General features: G+C 39.8%; 1 protein-coding gene across 8 annotated transcripts in view; it reads left to right on the plus strand.

Annotated features, from left to right (window-relative positions):
* The window catches only part of p115 (General vesicular transport factor p115), a 637,868-nt gene that overhangs the window by 365,722 nt on the left and 248,987 nt on the right, over positions 1–23,159 (plus strand). For 7 of the 8 annotated variants that reach the window (XR_011017628.1, XR_011017629.1, XM_067138596.2 and 4 more), the window contains exon 15: positions 17,358–17,429. The exons of the other annotated variant lie outside the window; for it this stretch is intronic. Coding sequence is in view for 5 of the 7 variants with exons in the window: in XM_067138596.2 (XP_066994697.2) it covers positions 17,358–17,429 (72 nt within the window). In the remaining 2 variants the exon portion in view is untranslated. The remainder of the gene's footprint in view (positions 1–17,357; positions 17,430–23,159) is intronic. 8 annotated transcript variants of the gene reach the window in all.

Genomic DNA, 23,159 nt, shown 5'->3' on the forward strand with positions numbered 1-23,159 from the left:
GGGTGTTTGCTCTGCACTTTCCTGAAGATCAGATTGTACAGGCTATTGTAGAGGGAATTTCACCTCCCTATAGGTCATATTTGTGTTTCGCGGCGTGCCCGCAAACGTTCTCTGAACTTGAAGCGTTAGCCGTCTCTGCGGAAGGAGTTAGGTATGCCGATTCCTTGCGCGTGGCAAAAGAACCCCCGCCTTCTTTTAGTAACACTCGGCCTCCACCTCGCCGACCAGTCAATCCCCGTAAATGTTATGCGTGCGGGTCGCCTGACCATTTGCGCAACAAGTGTCCACTGATCAAGTCAAGTGGGACAAGGAATGGAGCAGGGTCATCACAAGGCTGTTTTAAGTGTGGGGCCTTCTCACATATCGCCAAGAATTGCCCAAACTCCAATAGCACCTCCTCCTGCTCAACTTCTGGTGCAAATTCCACCTATGCCAATAATAAAAAGTGACTAACGGCTTCGGCTGAGTCGACTGATTCTGCTTTCCAAGGCTCAGCCCCGGGCAAAAAGGTCAAGAATTCAGGGAATGAGCAATCTTCAAATTCATTTTTTGAATGCCCCAGAGAGTGTCTTAGGATTGCGGCGGATACCCCCGCACCTGTTCCTTTTCTTAAGATTGAGTTAAATAACGAGCCTATAACAGCTCTCTTAGATTCAGGCAGTGTTTGTTCAATTATTTCGGCTGAATGGTATTCTAAATTGAAATCTGTTTGTAAACTCCCTAACTATGACTCATCTCCTGTTAAATATGTTTCGGCTAATTCATCTCCATTAGAAATTCTAGGTTCCTTACATGTCAAAATTCGTGTTTTTAAATTTACATGGAAATTCAAATTGTTTGTGGCCAAGCATTTGTCTTGCCCCATCATACTGGGAGCGGACTTCCTGTCTCACACTGGTCTTGTGCTAGATCTTCAGAGTAAGTCGTGCACATTCAAATTTGCCTCTAATTGTAAAATCCCTCTATTAAAGTGTAATTCTGCATCATGTTCATCTATTTCGCCTACCCAGGATGAGATGTTGTTAGACCTTAGACATCTACCTGAGGAGCAGGCTGATAGTATTCGTAAATTGTGTCAGTCGTTTCCCGAGGTGTTCTCTGATACTCTTGGTGTTACTGACCTTATTGAATACAAAATTGAGGTCACGGATTCGATTCCGGTTCGCTTTCCACCTTATAGGCTGTCTCCTCCTAAAATGAAAGCTCTGAAAGAAATCATCGATCAGATGTTGAAGGATGGTATTATTAGGCCCTCTAAGTCAGCGTATTCTTCGCCTATTTTTCTAGTCCCGAAACCCCAAGGAGGCTTCAGGCCTGTCATTGATTACAGGGCTCTCAATCGGAAGGTGGTGTTGCAATCTGTGCCCCTTCCTGACCTTCATTCTTGTTTTTCATGGTTTCGTAAGGCCAAGTTCTTCACTATCTTGGACTTGAATCAGGCCTATAATCAAATTCCCCTTGCCGAAGAGTCTAAACACCTTACAGCGTTTGCCACGGACTGGAATTTATATGAATACAACCGCGTGCCTTTCGGGCTCCCCACGGGGGCAGCTGTGCTTACTAGGCTACTAGATAGGGTCTTCTCCGACATCAAATTCGAGTACTTATATCACTATTTAGATGATGTTGTCGTATTTTCAGAGTCTTTTGAAGAACATCTAGATCATCTGCGAGAAGTTCTCAATCGCCTTCGTAAGGCTGGGTTAACTGTTAAGTTGTCCAAGGTTGCCTTTGCTAAGCCCTCTATGTCATTCCTGGGGCATATTGTGTCACCCGATGGGGTAGCTGTCGATCATTCTAGAACACAGGCCATCCGTGATTTTAAACCTCCTAAGGACATCAAAGGTATCGCTAGATTCATTGGTATGGTGAATTTTTTCAGGAAGTTTATTCCTAACTTCGCTAATAGAGCGGCGCCCTTAAACCTTCTTCGTAGGAAAGGCATCAAATTCGAGTGGGGACCTTCTCAACAAGCCGCTTTCGAAGATCTTAAATTAGCTCTCTGTAATGCCCCTGTACTTGCTATGCCTGATTTCTCGAAGAAATTCTTCGTCCAAACGGACGCGTCGTCGTCAGCTGTAGCTGCAGTCCTTCTTCAAGAGACTGAACTAGGGAGGCGTCCCATCGCCTATGCATCTAGGACTCTATCGGCTCAAGAAGCCAAGTACTCCATATATGAGCTTGAAGGTTTGGCAGTCTTATTCGCCTTAGAAAAGTTCCGTCTCTATCTGGAACACGTCAAATTCGATCTGGAGACAGATAATCAAGCCTTAAGCTGGGTCTTAGGTAGGCCGCGTCGTACAGGTCGTATAGCCCGTTGGGCCATCCGTATTTCTGCCTTCCAATTCGATGTCAGGCATATCAGAGGTACCGAAAATGTTGTTGCCGATGGACTCAGCCGTATGTTTCATAACGACGTCGAGACCCACGAAACGGTCGACAGTTCATCACCTCCCGAGTCCATACTATCTGGGGTTAATGCCATCTTAACAGATGCTCCCATGCTTTTTAGGGATATTGAGAAATACCAACGTGAAGATCCGACGCTGGCTCCGATAATGGAAACCCTTTCTTCTGGGGAACATGTTGTCCCTTATGTTCTGAGGAATGGTGTTCTATGTTGCCCATCGAGGCATGATAGGATGATGAAAGTTGTCGTTCCAGCTGTTCTTGTACCTATGATCTTCAAGTATTATCATGAGACCCCATTAGGAGGGCATCTTGGAATCTTTAAAACTCGTGAGAAGATTCGTGAAATGTTCATCTGGAAAGGTATGGACGGTGAAATCCGTGAACTTGTAAAAGCTTGTAAATCTTGTTTGCTCAGTAAACCCACCATGTCCACCAAGGTAGGCCTTTTGTCTTCGCATCAAGCGTCGCGCCCCATGGAACGTCTGTATATCGATTATGTGGGACCCTTCCCCCAGTCAAAGGGCAATGCTAACAAGTTTATCTTTGTGTGCGTAGATGGCTTTACTAGATTTTCTTGGTTATTTCCAACTAAGCTGGCTACCGCTCAGTCCACCATTACTTGCCTAAATTCTATTTTTGCTTCTTTTGGTCCGTGCCAATACATTGTATCTGATAATGCTAAAGCTTTTACATCAAATCTGTTTCGTAAATTCTGTTTTGACTTGTCCATCTCTCATGTAACTACATCTGCTTATTACCCTCAACCATCTTTGGCTGAACGGGTTAACCGTAATCTCAGGTCCGCACTCATTGCCTATCATCATGAAGATCCTTCCAGGTGGGACACGTCCCTGCATTGGATAGCTTTTGCTTTGAATTCGGCGGTTCATGAATCTCACAAGTTTACTCCAGCTTCTTTGATGTTTAAGTTTGTTCCCAACTCGCCGCTTTCTAACCTCTGGTCTCTGAATGACATTCTACCCGAGACAATAGATCCAGACAATATTAAAGATCTTTGGAAGAAGGCTAAAGCCAATCTTAAAGTGTCTCATGAAAAGGTTAGGGAAAGGTATGATCGTGGACGGAGACCCACCCCTTTGAAGGTAGGCGACCAGGTTATGGTCAAAAATTTTGTTCCCGCGGGCAAGCTTGCCCCCAGATTTCATGGGCCTTGTGTCATTCTCGATTTTCTCACACCGGTTACCTTATTGTTAAGTAATCCAGCCACCGAGAGGATATTTAGAGTTCACCTGTCCCAGGTGAAACCGGTGTAAATTCTGTGTTAACTTGCTTCATATTATTTTGAAAGGATATGAAGGTTATATTTTTTTTTGAGTTTCACTTTTAAGGCATTCTGCCCCTTCTGTAATATTTTGGTTTTAGATGTAAGCCTTTTGTAAAACCCACCCCGATCCGTTAAACTGCCATCCTGTTCTTGCCACGGCCATTACCACGCTCCCGTCTCCTGCTCCACCTTACACTGTGGCTTTATAATAGGAAATGCCATGGATATCTACACGCCGCTGGCCCCTCAACCTCTCCACAAGCCTGTACCCTCAAAGAAAATGATTGTCCAACACAATTCTGCCGCCTAGCTTTAATGTTTCAGCGCCCCCGCAGCCGCGCAGCGCCGTGCAGCGACTGGGGAGGGGGATGGGCCCCCTCCTCTCCAGCGAGGACGACATGTGCACGGCGAGCCGGAGCTCACCTCCCGGCCAAGGCTGATGTGCGGCGCACGACCTGCTACATGCCCGCAGCCTGTATCTGTTCACCGCGGGCGCGGCGTACTTCAACACCTCTGCTCCCCTCATAGTGCGGGCGAGCGGTATCTCAGGGTACTTGAGGGGTCCGAGCGGCCTCCGTTGGACGCAAGCTGCAACGGCCGGTCTGGCCATTCGACTTAGCCTACATCAACTACATAGACATTTCTGTTCAACCTTAATTCCGCTTCATGGGAATTCAACAGCAATATTTGGTGGACATTGCAAATTTTTCCTTCAATTTTAAGTATTAAAAGCTTATCTTCAGAAATTCAAATTCTACAAACATAAAGACTTTCATTCACCTGCAACAACAACATTTTGAAACTGAATTAAGAAATCTTGTAAATGCTTCTGCTATCTATCTTCGTATCAACATCATTACTTGGACTTTGTTTCAAACTGATTTCATGTGTCACCCCTGGAGGAACTTTTGGGGGGGGAGGTCTGTACCGGGCGGTACACCTCTACACCGTTTATTTAAAAATTGCGCCAGTTGAAACTCCTCTTCTGGAGGAAGGTTGAACTTTATCTATTCTATTAATTCTCTACTTTCTCAGAAGATGTCACCACGTGGAAAATTTTGAGTTTTTGAACTGTGTCACTTTTGATGTGTTTTTGTTTCGCTTGAAGTAAGAAGTGTGAACTTTCTCTTCTAGAGGACACTACTGAAGATCAACAATAGTGCGACCTAGTGCGGAGTTAAAGAACTATTTTGTTGGAGAAATTTTTATTTCAAAAGTTTGGGTTTTGTTAAATTTCTTTCTGTTATTGTTTAAGTTGGCTGTATACCCCTCTTTTTCCCCTTAGTTTGGATCTAGCCAATCCCGAATTTCTTTAATTAATTTTCCACCAATAATGTGTTTCTTTTTCCTCTATGTAGGGGTTTCTTTTCCCGAACCAATAAAGATTTTGTGGGAGGGTGTTTTATTTCCCCTAACGCCTAGAATCTTCCGCGAGAGGATATAAACTGCTGATTTTGGGGTCTCCGGGCCACTTTTGTTCCATCTCTCAGTGTGTAAAGTACATAGCAGGAGGCGGGAAGCGCCTCTTTCTTCACCAGCTGTTCAACTTCAGGTAATGGCCTCTTAATAACATCTTTTCTAGCTAGAGTTGGCAGTTTAACTCTCGCGGCGGGTTCTAGGTCTTCCACCATGTAACTTTCCTTTCAAATGTAAAAGCAACTGGTATCTATTCTATCTTTCAAACTACATATCGGGATAGAGAGTGCTTAACCCTCTCGAGCTCCCACTCACATTGTTTTGAGGTGAACTTATTTTTCGCAACCTATTCTTCAGTAATGTAATGTAAGTTTGTGTTTTCTTAAGTCACCTCAGTAGTATGGGATTAGCCCTTGCATCAGCGGCCTAAGAGCCAACGTAGGTCTTAGAAACAAAGTGTATTAAGGAGTGCAAGTTCGCCTCCTCTCAAATTGTGATTTTAGAGGTCATGTAATCAACCTTCTTTTCATGTAATAGACCTCTGTAGGTTGGGTATTTTACCCCTGTGAATACGTCCTTAGAGGACAGCTTGAAGGTAGAGTTTGGTGTGGCCTTTGAGAAGCTTAAATTTTAAGGGCGGATCGCTCTTTTGAAAATGAAGGGGCATATGCCTCGCGGAGGCTTTTTAGTGTAATTTGGAGCAAGGGCTCCGAGGTATGAATGGGGTTTTCTGCCCCTCTGTTGAAACTAGTGTCTTTGAGGTAAAACTGGGCTGATTGCCCAAGCATTGTGTTTTCGGGGCTCGAAGCCCAAATCCTGTAAATATTGTGACTCCCCGTTGATTTGCTACATTGTACCTGCCATGCTTGTTATATCTTTGTTTTGAAAAGAAAATATAACCTTGTTAAATTTTGAAATTAATTTCTCTTTAGTAGCTTGAGATCCATTCACCACCCAGCACCTTCTTTCACGCCTACCTACCACAAAAACACGGTAACACAGAGAAAAAAAAAAGTGTCCTTAATTAGGCCTACTGAAAAATACGAGGTTGTCTACAATAATTTCTCAAATATTTCTGTCAAAACTACTACTACTACTACTACTACTACTACTACTACTACTCCAGGGACTTGAACTGCAATTACTGGGATATATGAACTTTATTATTATTAGCTAACCGCTCATAAATACTGAAAGATGGAGGGAGCGAAATATAAATTACGGATACTAACTGTTCCACTTATTCAATACAATAATATTGTTGCACAAATTAATGTTGCAACATGTTTAATATGTTTTCGGAGCGGTTTCGACATATGTCCATGTCATCACCAGCCGATACAAAAAATGGCCACTTATGACACTTTCTTGAAGAATTAATAATTGAAGTTCATGTAGCACTTTTCAGTGAAGATAATTTTTGTAGATATCTTAGGTTCTTGAGCACTCTTGTTAACTTGGGCTTGGGTTCTAGAATGGTCAGCAGAAATGTGTTTTCTGTTACAAGTTATTTGTGTGCGATACATTGTTTAAGAAAGTTAATATCTTTGCCCGTACTCTGGGGTGGGGTACGTGACTTTTCCTTCACTGGAATAGCTGCACCTTTCCACGGACCTCCTATTTCTTGGGACTCGCTCTTCGGCCCAACCTGGCGGACCCTCTTTCGTTTAACCCCTTGTCACTAGTTTTTCTCCCTTTCTGTTCTGTGCGTTTAGAGGTTTGGGAGAATGCCCCTTTCTCTTTCGAGTGGTTACCCTGTCTATTTTGAGAGACATACTCTGTCTTATTGAAGCAGAAATTACACTGCAGGTAGCCCATGCGACCGCAGGTGAAATATTTTCTTTCACCTGTCGACCTCTGCCATCCCCAACATTCGGGCTCTTTGTGACCCATTTTGTTGCAATTATAGCAGCGAATTATAATGCAAACTTTAACTTCGTGTAACCTGTCTTTTCCCTTTATTGGCGCGTATTCCTACACTCTTTCTACGTATGGCCTGCCCTATTGCAGTTTCTGCACAAGGGAGGCTTCTTTTCTCAAACTTTCGAAGCCTTACAGTCTCGTGCTATATGCCCTTCCTTATCACAATTATAACAGATCACTCACACTTTAGCACTTCCATAAAATTTCTGGTTGGTAGACTGTGCACTGGTTGCAGCAAACTGAGGTCTCTGTTTCAGTAGAATTCCGGACGATCCAGGTGGTCTTCTAGCTTGGCCTATCATTTACTGCTTCGCCCTACTAGACAATATAGCCATTTCTTCTTCATGCACAATGTCTATAGCCTGCTCAAGGGTTTGTGCATTTCAGCTTTTAATCAAGCTCTGAATTCGTTCATTGCACAAGCCCTGTACAAAACTGGCTTTCACAAGTATTTGGATTAAACATGCCTGATGTTCTTTGGCTACTGGCATTTCCCCATGTAATGCGGTGTTTCTTAAATCCGTTCCCATCTTATCTATTCTATGCGCCCAGTGGGCTACCGTTTCGCCTACCCCTTGTCGTGCAGCAAACAATTGACAAGCATTAAAATATACGGTCCTTATCTCACTATAATATTCCTCTAAAGATCTTGCTAAGTACGTACGTCAAGTCTCGCTAATAATTTACTATAGGACTCCTTAGTGATTTCAGTTAAAATCAGTTTGTAGAATAAATCATAGTTACTTGGCCTAACCAGCTGTAAAGCAGTTTCCACATTCTCACAAAACTCGCGTAATCTTTCTGGTTGTGTCCCATCAAATTCTGTACCTATCAAATTAAGAGCCTCTGTTACAGATGCATGCACTATTTCAGGATGCTCTTCAACATTACTGGGACCTGGGCTATTTGATCTAGTAGACCCATCCATTATGAACTGTTCAACTCATCCTACTGTTGACCACTGGACTCTGGAACTGGATCTGACTCCACTATCTGCTGCTCTGACTGTACAATGTCACAGTGTGACGCTGAAATTCTCCTTCCTTCTCCCACGCCAGCAAAGTGTTTCTCAATTACAGTTTGTTGCTCTGTAACAATACTCAAAATAATCAACAATCAGCTTCAAAAGGGCAGTTCACCGTGTAATACACATCGGTGATCGCAAATAATTAACACAAAATATTGGTAAATGCAAATACACTTTCTCACAATCTGACACCAACGATTTTTACCATTTTCCCACAAATTAATTATGCAATATTACCCTACTTCTGCACACCACAAACTTTCAGTCCACCTGTCGTGACCCTAAGGATACAGCAGGCTGGGGACTTGGGTTCAGATTTTTCGGGAGCTTAATCTTAGAAATAACAAGATCACCTTTACGCTCACACACACACACACACACACACACACACACACACACACACACACACACAGAGACACACTGAACTGACACTAAGAACATGACGAAGACCCAGTGCGGTGGATTTGGTCAAAACTAGCAAAAACTGCCAGGAACTGGACCCGGGCCTCCTACAGATAACACACATATAAGAGACGCAAATAAATAAAAATATAACAGAAATAAGGGCAACATAAATTTATTATGGAGAGAAAATCAAAATGTTTGCATAGGCGAAGCAAGGGGGCCAAAAATCAAACAGATAATAATCATACGTGAAAATACACAAGAATCATTCACACTCGCTTACCTTGATAAAATACGTGATGAAAAGTTAGGTTCAATAGCATCATTAAATGAAGAATATGAATTTAGGTGGGTACAAAGTATTTCAGGTCTAAACAGGAGTAACAGCACCTTATCATAACATTCTCCCTTGCAATTCATAAGGTAGGTAAAACTCTCAACAATCCAAAATCCACGTCCCCCGGGAATACAATATCATTAAGTAAAAGAGCTTAAAACGGGAGAAGAGGGAAAGGTGCACCGAGCTCATAAAATTAAATCAAAGAGGAAAGGGGAAGTTACCACAGTTTCACGCCAAACAACTAAATAATATGGAAAGGCATCCCGCAAAGAATAAAACATATTAAACTAGAAAATAGGTAAAGAAAGCCAATGACGGCAATGTGAAACGAGCAATAAATAAGTAAATTAGACACAAAAGGTATCACGGATCAAGCGTCAGAACCACCCACGCTCACACAGAGACCAAGGCGTTAGGTCGTTGAAATAAAGGGAGGTATAAGAACGTCAACACACAGCACATAACAAAATAAACAACCGTTCTCGAGCTCAGACAATATGAACCAGAAAGTGGTCCATCTTAAATAGACGGAGTGTCTCCAACACCAAAACACACAGAAACAGGCCAATGGCGTTGTTGGCTTGTATTCATACCATGTCTATGTAGTGGACATGGATTATAAAAAACACGCGATAAAATAATACAACATGAGCTCAAGCGGAAAGTTAATGAAGCGACATGAGTGGCACACAGCAAACAATCTCATACACACACACATGAATCCGTATCACCTTCGGTTCTCAAAACAAACATAGCGAATCAGTAAAGGAAAATCAAAGTTAACACACAAATGAATTAGAAACACACGTAATGAGGGAAGCCTTTCTAACCCAACCATGATGAGCACAGAATGAATCAATAATAAAACGAAGAGAAGATTAAAGAAAAATAAATACCTCGATTACATAAGCAATTAACATTTTCAAAAGGCCGAGATATGTACAAAGACATCTTGAATTTGTTAAAATATCTTTTATATGCCACAGAGGCGACTTGGAAATCCAATCCTTCCATCTTCTCAAGTCAAAACTCTCCACACAACCAACCAGAAGTATAACCCAACAAGACGGGGCGGAAAAGAAATTCTTTGACCTATGCTAACATATGAGGTGCCATCTACCGGAATAAGGAAAGATTACGTAGTGGTAACAACACATGATGGGAAAGAGTAACAGTTCATAAATACAAGCGTTCGCTAAGAACGTGAAGACTTCAGAAAAGGCAAACGTACCATAAAATGATATGGTGCGGTTGAGCACACACACTCTCTTCCCTCCACCTGTGTTAATTAGATAGGCACACAATATACATTTACATATTACACAATTGAGAAACCTGAAAATCTTTGTAAAGATATACTTATAGCTCTTGGTTACATAGTGTCTCTCATAGTCCTTGACTATCCAGTTCATTTACACTCTGTAATACAATAAGATCAAATCCTACAAAAACTTTGGTAATTACTTAGCTTTCGATTGAAGATTTCTTCTCTCTTGACTTCTTCTCTGCGCCAACGATACCGTAGTCACGTTGAGTGATGCGATGTTTAGTTGAAGTGGATGTGTAACTCCGGGACTCGAACACGACATCCTCAAACTCCTTCGTTGAACAGATTAGTTTACCTCCCAACAGTTCTGACTACAAGGTTATGTTTACTGATAGGATAGGCCCACTACGACACGGCCTTCCTGATAAACACTTCGATGTTCGTTCCTAGTCTTTAGGCTCATAGCTACGACAAAGTGACTTAGTCGTTACAGCTCTAAGTCTTTGTACTAGCATCCTGTTAACTATGTTGTACGCAGTGATTTTCTCACTGCCTCGCATAACCCTTTACAACTTCTGGACTGTTTCTCTCGATAACTCACGGCCACACACTACTCATTACGTGGCTTACTGCCACACACATAACGTACAAATTCTGTACTATTCTGGCTCACAGCCACACACACGTTACTTGTATGCAAGCTGGACGGTTTCTCTCCCTTGGTGGCGTACAGCCACTCACAAGTTGTTCGCTTGCTAGTCTGACAGATTCTTTCGATTTGTTGAAGTGTGCGCCATTCATCATGGCACGTTATTCATTACTCGTGTTCTGGTTCGTACTCAAACCTGTATATCTGTCTTATGCTTAATTAAGTCTCTACAAAGCTCAGTATTTACGAGTTTTGTCGTTAGATGGCAGTGTTAAGCCATCTTTAATTTCCAGGCCATGCTACCTGTCGAAATTGGGTAATGGTGGTTACTCTTTTTTTTTTTTTTTATTTTATTGGGATCTCGATGAGGAACAACAAGATGGATTCCACACTAAACGAGACTGCTTTTCTGACCTTTTAGAAGATTTTTTTGCAAATTTAAACCGTGATTATCCCTATCTGACCATTTTGTTGTTCATATATATCTCTCAGGTACGTGTATTTTTACTTTACTCTTTGGTGCATAGTGTTTTGTCCTTGAGCACACGGTTGGGTGTGCGTAGATGTGTCGGGCGTGTTATTTGCCCATCTGATGGGCTGTCCCAGTGGTTCGTATTTATGTGCCTCTCTACATTTATCCTTCGATTACATGAACGTTTTGTCATTCGTGTCAGAACCTGTAAAATCGGATCTGTACGAATTGTGACCTTGTACACCTAGTGTGTCTTAGTTCACCTATCGCACGAACCTTGTGTTCAATGTTTCTTGTTCCTACGGGATACTGGCATCCTTTATATCAAGGCAGTCTGATTTGGTGACCCTGTCCGGAGGGGAATCCGATGGGATATTACCCTTTGATGGACCGATGGCCTCGCGCCACATATTTATTATTATATTCAGATGTGGTTGTGCATACGTGGGTGTTATGTGTATGGATTGGACGAAGCAGAAGCCGCACTATATTATGTATATTTTGCCCTTATTAATTCATGTGATATATCTGTATTGACCTTTCATTTATTATCGTACCTGACCGGGCGTCTGTTTGACTTATTTTTTATTCCAATGGCCGTCATTTTATTTCTCGTTCCGCGTTTTCTTTTTCTTTTGGGATACTTGACTTATGGCGTGCACAATCTCGTGGCTTTCAGCCATGGAGGTTTTTAACTAATTTGCTCGCCCCCCCACCACCTCATTCGTTTTGATGCATGTTTTTTTAATTCCATTTTGATGGCTCATCTAATGAAAGGTATAATTAACTAAGAGAAAAAATATAAGAAAATGATCATTGACCGTGTGGGCGTTTTGGGAGATTATTTTTATAAAATGATGGAGAAGGAATAGAGTATTGTGGAATTGAATTTTTTGATTTGAGCTCTATTACCATTTGTAATTCGGTGGGAAGCCTGGCTGAAACATTTAATTGTGAAAAATATTTACATTATAGAAATTAGACGTCCGTCCAAAATGAGTGAACGAACTAGTATCTTTCTTTGGCGATAGAATTTGGATGTTTATGCTCGCTATGTATGTATTTCCTTTCAATGTCTTTCTTCGCATGTTTCGACTCTCTCCTCAATTTACTTGAGATTTGCATTTGATTCATAGTAGTGTTTGTCCTTTGGTATCTCCAGTTTGAGGCCTTTCCCTGTACATCGTGTTATTTGGTGTACTCGTTTCCTCACATTTCCCATCTTATTTCTCTCTTCTCCTCTTTACCGGCTCGAGTGCCGTTCCCTATATTTCCTGTTCGAAGCCTCTACCTCGGTAGAAGTAAGTCTGATTGGTTCAGGAGTTCCTCCTGTAACTGATGGGGAGTTTAATGGAATTCACTCGAACAATTCACTTCGTACTGCATCAACAATCTACGCGATATTCGCTTCTAGAAACATTCAGATCAAAAATTAGATGGATGGCTTGTCCGGCGTTTGCTCTATTAACCAGCATTTCGTCTTAGGTCTGACACTAGACTCTTAAGAGTGGGATGTGTCAGACCCTACCCACTGACGCTGGGGTGTATGCAGGTGAACTTATCAGAAGCTTATTTATGAAGCACAGTCTGATAACTGCATACGGGAGATAAAACTCCACAATGGAAATAATGCCCGCCTAGCAATTCCAAATGGAAATTCTAAGTTCCCATGGAGGGAATTAGATTCTTTTCCACCAATAGAGCATATAAAAAATCAGATCAAAAATTAATAGAGCAAACGCCGGACAAGCCATCCATCTAATTTTTGATCTGATTTTTTATATGCTCTATTGGTGGAAAAGAATCTAATTCCCTCCATGGGAACTTAGAATTTCCATTTGAAATTGCTAGGCGGGCATTATTTCCATTGTGGAGTTTTATCTCCCGTATGCAGTTATCAGACTGTGCTTCATAAATAAGCTTCTGATAAGTTCACCTGCATACACCCCAGCGTCAGTGGGTAGGGTCTGACACATCCCACTCTGAAGAGTCTAGTGTCAGACCTAAGACGAAACGCTGGTTAATAGAGCAAACGCCGGACAAGCCATCCATCTAATTTTTGATCTGATTTTTTATATGCTCTATTGGTGGAAAAGAATCTAATTCCCTCCATGGGAACTTAGAATTTCCATCTAGAAACATTTACGGAACTTTCTTTTGCATTTTCTGTTTTCCCCTGACTGTTGCACAACATTACACGCACTAGCAAGAATCAAGAATCTTTATTTGCCAATGAAATAGGCTTCGTCAACTGATAATAATTGAGTACTAAATGAACATACACCTTTTAGTGAAACTTAATACTAACATTATGCATTTCGAAGAATTCAGAGGTAATAAGAAGATGTAGCATGCTACGATATGTTACAATGTTAATTTTTTGCCTATGTTCAATATATTAGTTGTTTTAAGATCTTCACTAATTGGCTGATGATGACACGTGAAATGTGTTGAAACCGGTCCCAATAAACAGGTTGTAACTACTTTTTAGTTCAACTTACTACGGAGTATTGAAAGGTGGATCCTTCCGTATAATATTGTACATCTTCTTATTTCTCTATTCAATACGGAACAATTATGAAGTTTTTAACTTTAAATGAATTCAGAGGTATTATAAAATGATTTCCTTTTAACCAGTCATACACTTTTCTTTTAAATTTACTTAAAGGAGTGGACCATGCAGAATGTGGTAATTTATGAAATAATCTTAAACAACTCATTTTATGTGAGTGAGCAGTTTTTGACAGCCTATGAATTGGGATGTCAATGTCTGCTTTGCCCCGAGTATCAAGAAGGTGAATGTTTTCCCTAGTACTGAATTCATTTATGTTGTTTTTAACATATGTCAAAGATATATAAATACACAAATTTATAACTGTCAGTATTTTAAACTTAATGAACAGAGGTCGACAATGGTCAATTGCACCAGCCCTACACATTGTTCAAACAACCTTTTTCTGTATTAGAAGAATATTATATACATAAGAAGAATGCCCCCATAGTAACAGTCCATAAGTAATGTGCGACTGGAAGAGACCAAAATATGCCGTCCTTAGGTAGTCACTGCTAACTAAATCCCTCAATTTCCATATCAAATAGGCCACTCGTGATATTTTTTTACGAACATGATCAATGTGTGTTTCCCAGTTCAATTTGGCATCAATATGAAATCCCAAAAGTTTGACTGACTGACTTTCAATATCTTTGGATAATCCTAGTCTGAGAAATTGAGTTTTATCCTGATTGCACAACAGCCTATTGGATGAAAACCAATGCATTGCAGTTGCAAGAGCTTCCTGTGACATCTGATGCAAACCGGAGATGCTTGTAATTAATGTTGTATCGTCTGCATACGATATAAGAGCATGAGCTGTGACATTTTGTGGTAAATCATTGACTGCCAGAGTGAATAAAAATGGACCAAGTACAGGGCCCTGTGGCACACCAGTTGTAACTTTCTTCAAACTGGAATACCTATTTTTAATTGAGACAAACTGATACTTGTTAAAGTACGATTTATGTTCAGTGAGGGATACTCGACACCATACATCTCAACCTTCGCAAGTAAAGTTTCATGATTAATACAGTCAAAAGCTTTACTTAGATCACACAACACCAAAGAGATGGCCTGCTTGTTTTCAAAAGCTGTTAATATCTGATTGACAATTTCAAGAACAGCAGTAGTAGTACATTTACCTTGTCGAAACCCAAACTGACTGTCAGATAGGAGATTGTAAGTTTCAAAATAGTTGCTAAGTTGACTGTACGAAAGTGATTCAAATATTTTAGAAATTATTAGAACAATTGAGACTGCATGATAGTTCTGAAAAAATTCTTTGTCCCGACTTTTAAATACTGGAATAACTTTAGAAATTTTAAGTAAATCAGGAAAACTGCTAACTCTAAACTCTTATTAAAAATAAAAGCTAGAGGTTCAGAAATCAAATGTATTATTCTTTGGATGATGTAATTAGATAACCAATAACAATCCATACTCAAGAGTTTGATAATTTTAAGCTAACTTTATTACTTCATCAGATGTGATTTCAACCCAATGGAAAGTGTTTCGGCAGACGGGTTGAATGTGAAAAAAGTCACTCGCAGCCGTACCTGTTGTCGTAATTTGATCTCCGATTTCTTTTACAAAGTTTAAAAAAATAATTATTCAGTTCTTCAGGATCGAGAAATGTGTCTTGAGTTTCTTTCACTAGCTGAAGTTTTGGTATGGATAAGTTTTCTTTCATGTAACATTTTAGAATTAAGATAAGCTTTATACACGCCATTCTGCTCGGTTCCTCCTTGACAAGAGTTTTTACTAATTCTATACAGCAAAAGCATTCTTTTTCTACACTGAGTCAATTCATCAGTATACCAGTTCAATCTCTTGCTTTTAAGTTTATCATTACAACTAATTTTTACCAGGGGTGAACATAAATGCCTCTATTCAGCCAATTTATCTAAAAGGTTTCCAAATATAGTTTCAATATAATTTTCTCCCATTTGAAATTCAAATACAAAGCCCCAGTTAGTTTGTTTCAGATTTTCAGTAAATATGTTTATATAATCATCACTCTGACTTCTTACCCACATCAGAACAGGTTCGTCATTGTAAATTATGTCAGGCTGGTAGAACTTGTATGAAGTCTTATGCTTTGAATACCTATAACTCTCTTTCAGTTAATAAAATTTCGCTCAACATTTGAAACATTATGACTTCTTGCCACTGTTACATAATCATATAAACTCTAGATCTATACTCAATATCTTTGGTCTTGGAGGTTGCGGATTCGAGACTCGCTCGGCACCGAGACACGAAAGGGGGCGCATCGCGACACCACTTTGCTCAGCTATATTGTACTTCATGTTTCTGCCATGAGCTTTCGTAGAAGAACATCAGTTTATTATGCCGTATTAAACGTTTTAATAAAGGCATATAAATTTGCATAAATTTGCAATTTATATTGCTTTTTGTTATTCTCAGTTCAATACGGACCCAGGATGAAGTTTGTAACTTTAAATTTGCATAAATTCATAAAGGAATCATGAAATCGATTACCAATTCCTATGCAAAGGATGGATACATATGCTAGTAAGGAATAAAATACACACTAAAAAGGACATGTTTTGTTCTGAAAGGAGCATCATCAGATTCTATCAAGTCACTGTGTTTATTTTCGTCCAGATATCAATTGGAACCTATCATGCTGAAATGGCGACAAAGCAAGGCTTCATTAAGTCTCGTGCTGGTAAAACGTTGGGAGCTGCTAACCCAGTTTGACAACAACCTACAAAGCCAGAAACTAATTTCTTTTATATTCACCAAGCCTAAGCTGTCACGTTGTGGTGAGAAGGTGCTAACATAAGGGCCTAGGAAAATCGGAGCTTTCCATCTGCAAATCCATCTGTCTTTTATTCACAGACAACATATGTACAACATTATGTATAACATTATAGCAGAAACACTCGTTACAGGTAAACCAATGAACCTCTATTGGCCTCTTACGTATAAAACGGAACAGAAGATCAGTTATCCACAGAAAATAATAGAGACAAGTAGTTAACATTAAAGAAAAGAAACGGCCTTCAACTGGCCATAGGCCCCTGGACTACGAACCCGGCCCATCCAAGCAGCACAGCACACACAGAAGCACAACTCAAATCCACTTACACACACATTCGCGGCCACAAGCATTAACCTTTCACTCAATACACACACATACAACATTCACTCACGACTTACGCTCCGATGTTCGCAGCCCAGAAGCCTTGGGTTCGAAAGGAACCTCCCAGTAGTTGCTCAAGAGAGCGACAAATAATAAGTGAGAGTCTAACGCTGGATGCAACCAGCCACCAAGACTACGTTGGAGAAGGGACAGGAGGGGGAACAACCAATGTAGAAACTCACTCACAGCGCAGGCGCACTTCAAGTCTTGTGAGAGAGTAGTTTCTCGTAAAATAATTTCTTAAATGAAAATATCTGTGATAGTGGAGAATATCAATGTTTGTCTTTGTCTCCTCCAGCGATATTCTATACATGACTTATAATTACAGTTCTGTTCTCTTGACCTTGTTCAGTTTTGCATAATGTGAATCTCTAATTTCCTCCAGACATTGTGGTTATTTGTTGCTGAAACACTTGTCTGTGACTGATCTTCTTGCAGGAAACTCAACTGCACAGACAACCTCAAGCTGATGCGCAGGATCAGCCTGGTGGAGATAATGGACTTAGTGAGGTGAGTTCCTCAATTTGTATGTTGTATTCCTCAAACCACAAGCTTGCCCTGGAGAAAGCTGTAAAGGTGTGTGTACTCTTCATTAAATATTTCAATTTTGAAAACATACTGCTGTTCATAAATACCATATTTATACATGTATAAGCCTCACTTTTCATATTAGATTTTTGAGACAAAATACTTGGAACAAAGAAAAAAATTATAAAAATTCCACTACCTGAATAGTTACATTTGCTGAATTTTAAATACACTGTTAAAAAAAATTGGGGGAACATACTTTTTGAACACATGCCATGCTCCACAAAACAATACCTCACACCCAGGTATATTACCAACTAAACCTTTATTCTTTACCGTTGAAGAATACAAAAGAACATCGATGGATTCGCGTTCATTTTCAGAACACACACGGATATGTCCAAATAGGGACGAAAACAAAGTGATAACAGTCCTCCAGGGTGGATTTTTATCGCAGTTGGAGAGCTTCAGTATGGTCGTTTCAGCTGCCAAATCAAACATTCCGAGAGGTTTCAGAAAATATTATGTGCCTGGTTGGAATCCAGAAAGTGAGGCCCTGTATAAACAACAGGCAGCATGAAGTAGGTTCACAGCTTTTACGGTCATTAGACAAGAATAGGAGAGAAAAGTGGGAAACAACATGGACTTTGCAAAATCGAGCAGAAAAGCTTGGAGAGTCTTAAATCGACTTACTGGAAAATAATATTCTAAAAAGCAGTGCGCTAACTTGAGCCCAGATGCCATTGCAAATAGAAGTCACCTGAGCCAAGAGAGATAAATGCCACACGAAAACTGTGAAACGTAAGCTCACCAAGCTCAAACATGAGGAACTGTCTAGACCATTCTCTATTCAAGAAGTTGAAGCTGCTATCAAAATGCTGAAAACTGGTAAGGCTGCTGGCCCTGATATTATCCTCAATGAATTCCTTCGCAATATGGGTCCACATAGTATAAAGTGGATGACTTCTCTTTTGACTTACATCCTTCAGACTAACAACCTGCCAAAGCAGTTCAAACAGTCAAAGGTGATCGCCCTTCTTAAACCTGGAAAGTCGGAGCAGAGACCTGAAACTGCCGCCCAATTGCACTTACAAACTCTTGGAACAAGTCCTCCTCACTAGGATAGCATCACTCATTGACGCTGTAATGTTCCAGCTCCATTCCTTTCCAATTCACACGCAGCTTCCGCAGGGCTTCCTTGTTCTTTATAGTTTTCGATGGGTTTGGCTTGAGGTGATTTTCCTCATAATAATCTGAGAGCATCTTCAAAGCAGCAGTGAGGTTTTGCTCCACTTGCTCGAAGCTTTTACTCTTAGTTGCCAGGGCCAGGTCATCTGCGTACAGAAAGCTCCTTGTGTGAGGTGGAAGAGGTTGGTCGTTGGTATATATGTTAAATAGCATTGGTGCTAGGACACTGCCTTGTGGGAGACCGTTCTTCTGTATTCTCCATCTACTCCGCTGTCCTTGGAATTCAACAAAAAAACGTTGGTTCGGCAACAGTGTGGCAATAATCGTTGCGAGCCTGAAATCCATAGTACCAGAAGTACCAAGATCAATTTCATTGCAGTAATCACATAAATGGGATTGTAAATAAAGGGTACAGATCTCTGCACATGGTTGTGAGGGTGTTTAGGGGTCGTAGTAAGGATGTAATGGAAAGGGCAAGACCCCAACTAGAGTATGGTTCTAGTGTAAGGGACTCTCATCAGGATTACTTGATTCATGAACTTTGAAAGTCAGAAATTTCATTGTGGCCCCTATTGAACTGGAATACAGTGAATTAAAGGTATTCTGCATCCACTGCCGTTCATAAAAGAGTGGTACTAGTTTCAGCACTAATTACGTGTCCTCATCAGCAAAATGCAAACATCCATAAAATACATGACACACACAAAACAGTAATTTAAAATTATGGCACAAGAATATGGTCATTTGAAGATCTTGATTCCCAGTTCGATATGGGAGCAGCCCCACTCCACCTGAGTTAATGCCACAAACAAGAGTTATTCTTCACAAGAATGACATATGTTTTGCATTTTTCTTTTAACAAGATGGCTTATATGCTTCAACCTGGATCATCTCTCATGCGTGAATGGACTCTCACCTTTGATTTTAAACATGTTAACTTCATGGTGTGATGCACCATATTCTCATTCCATATTTTTCCACCATAATTTTAACTGTTTTAAATTACTGTTTTATGTGTGTCATGTGTTTTGTATTTTGCTTAATTGTATCACTGGCTGATGATGACATGTAATTAGTGTCGAAACTAGACCACTCTTTTATGAACACCATGTGATATAATTACATCATCATTATAGACTGTCATGCCTTTCAGCGTTCAGTCTGCAAGCCTCTGTGAGTTTACTGAATGTCGCCACAATCCTCTGTTTGCAACTAGTGCTGTGGCTTCATTTAGATACCGAGTCTAGCCCTCTTTGTCTTGGTCTCTTACCGTACATGACAGAGTCCAGAGATGCCAACTTTACGAATCACACACCACAAATTACGATTTTTTGTTGATTTTAAAATCTAAGTGTGTGAAGTGATCAACGAATGCCATTACAGCTTGAATTATCATAATATTATTTTCGGATTTCTCAGTAATCATTTATACACCTTTCATGTCCCTCGTTTAAGAATATTTCGAGTTTTCACCCGCCGAATGCAGTGTGTGCTTCCAGTACCGGAAATATAGGCACCTGTGAAGTGGTATATCTTGTGGAATTGTTGTCTTTGTTCGTCACACGATCAGACTTCGATGCAAGTATGCGAGTTCTTTTGTCTTTGTTTTGGCGGCAAAGTGGTGACAAACTCCAATTCATTGTGAATACTGTGTGCGTGACTGTTGAAGAAGTATTTATTGCTATTTTGGTTGCAAAATTTACATATATTGCTCTTCTAGGTATATGCTGTCACGTTGGTGTGACGAGTTTTAGCTCTCCCTAACCATATTTCGAAACTGCCTTCGTGCTATTGAAATTGGTGTTATTTGGAAATTATTTCCATCTTGTATTCAACTAGTACTTTCTACATGGCCCTGCCCACTTTATTTATTTGATACCATCTTCGTCATTGTCACCATGAGATTATATTGCTTTAATGTTTTCTCTTGGAATCCTTAAACGTGGATTGGTAAAATTACGTGCCATAAGTTGTAGTGTCTTCTTGTGAGCGAGTCTATTACTTTCCCTTTCCGCTCTGTGGGGCCATGCTGATTATCGGTGTGCTCCGCCATGAGTCGTGCCTTGTGTAAGATGGAAGTAGGACGTGTATTTACTCCGCTCCGGCATTTGTTTTCCAAATGCGATAGGTGGAATTTGTGTGAAGGCTTGCCCTCAGAAATTTTCTTAATAGTTTTTTTAAAACTGAACATCCTCTGATCTATTTACTTTTCTTCTGGATGTGGTAAAGTACTAGTGTCTTGACGCAAGTAACATGTTTCTGCAGCTTGAACCAACATGTAAGTCTCTTCACTAATCTATTCCTTTTGGCTTCTGGATTCTACGGAAGATGGTGTACAAAACTTCGTGTCTCAAGATTTTGGGTGTGTGAACTCCTAAAAGCGTCCATCTTCGCATTCTTTTTAATTTAGTTAGGGTATCCATTAAATCGGGTTCCTTTATTGTATCTTGATAATATCGCCTAACTGTTTCTGAAAAGTGAGGGTAGCTTACTTCCAAATAAGAATTATGATTTCTTCTTGTTTGAAGAGGCAAATTAGTTTATACTTTTCTAACGTTTTCGGCATGCATAATTGGAAAGGTAACTACTCTGTTTATAAATTATAGAACACGAGAGGTTTCGCCTGATTTTCTGCCACATTCTAATTCCGGTTAATTTATTTTATCTTGTAGTGTTCATTTTTAATTATGTCTTTTCTTCTTGTTTACGTACCATTGTTGTTTTTGATTTGATATTGGTGGTTGCTATGGACGCATGGGGTAGCGACCGGTTGGGTTGATCACCACTACTATTATTCGGTCTTTACGTTGTATTCTAAGTATATGTATTGGGCGGTCTCTACTTCCTGGTGGCGTATTAATTTCTTTTCCTTCTTAATTTCCCTTCTTTATTTTTCTGAGGTTCTTTTTACCCTCCGGTTTGTTGGTATGTTTAACTACGTTTTCTGGCAGTAAGATACGAACTGAATTCTGGTGGAACCTCTGTGATGGTTGGTGGTACTGTTCAAGAATAATAATAATAATGATAGGAAATGAAATTGTTTGAAACTATGGAAGAGAATAACTTAAGCAAAGAACAGATAAAAGAGTGCTTCACATAAAATAAATGAGCAGTACTTGAACAGGTAAGTTGGAACACCATCAGGTCCAACAGTTTTCTTTAATTCCAGAGATATCAGTTTGTTGTAAATTTCTGCCTTACTAATGTTTATAACTGATAGATTGACAGAGAAAGGATAATCATATGACATACTACTACTATTCTGATAAGAAGAATAAACAGATGTAAAGTGGTTAGCAAAAAGACTGACAATATTTTCTCCAGCATCAGCTGTAACTTCATTAAGATGCATTGTTGAAGGAATATTATCACATGACCTTTTAGAACTTAGATATTGCCAGAATTTCTGTGGATTGGAAGTAATACTTCGTTCACAGTTGGAGACATACATTGTATAGCAAGATTTAGATTCAGACTTGCATTCATTTCGAGAAATGCTGATAATCACTATTGAGACCTGATATTTTGTATTGCTTGTGTGCTTTCTTCTTTTCAATAATCAGGGACTTCAATTTATGATTAAACCACTTTGGGGATTTGGGAGTCTTAAAATTCTGTATAGGGATGTAAAGTTCCATGCCATAATGTAGTACTGAATAGAAGTTTTCTACTGCTTTATCAATTGATACATTTTGAAACATCTCCTCCCAGCTGAACTGTGACAGATAATAATTTAGTCCATTATAGTCACCATTTAAAAAGTCAAAATAAAAACTATCAGCTGGCAAGGAATTGTATAGCTCATTTATAGGTAAAGAAATCTCTAATGCTGGGTGGTGTCTATCGAGGGGGACAATGCTTTCATTACTAGATTTTACTTCAATGGAACTGGAGTTACTGAAAACCAAATCAAGAAAGTGATTCAGGAAATTTGGGATAGCATTAAACTGATTTAAACAGAGATAAGAAAAAGTGTCTATAACTAAACTGGACTGCATAGGGTGGTTACCTACTGACATAAGGCCAGAAGATGTTTCTTCATTTACTATCCAATTAAGATGTGGCAGATTGTAGTCACCAACAATGAGCAATAAATGGTTGTCAAGATTTGACATAATTTTTTCAACAGGACTGCAATGTTCGAAATATTTTTGGACAGGAGACTTGGGTGGAATGTATACAGCACCAATGATTAATTTTGTGGTGTTAAAAGTCAGAGACACAAACAACTGTTCAACTGTGTTAATGCACGGTATCAGAGTAGGTTTAAACCTCTTGTTAATACAGATCATGGGATGCCTTCGTACTCGTTAAAGAAGACCCATCACATCTGAAAATTGAATACGTTTCGAGTCCGAGTTCCACATCACTAGTTTGTTTCGGTTAATACCATAAAGTCATAGTCGGCTAAACATGAAGAAATTCTAAGTTCTGTTAGTTTGCTTCCAAGTCCTAGTATCCTCTAAAGTGTATAGTCGGCTAAACATGAAGAAATTCTAAGTTCTGTTAGTTTGCTTCCAAGTC

The sequence above is a fragment of the Anabrus simplex genome, chromosome 1 (assembly GCF_040414725.1).
Source record: "Anabrus simplex isolate iqAnaSimp1 chromosome 1, ASM4041472v1, whole genome shotgun sequence".
In the NCBI taxonomy this organism is placed as follows: Eukaryota; Metazoa; Arthropoda; class Insecta; order Orthoptera; family Tettigoniidae; genus Anabrus; species Anabrus simplex.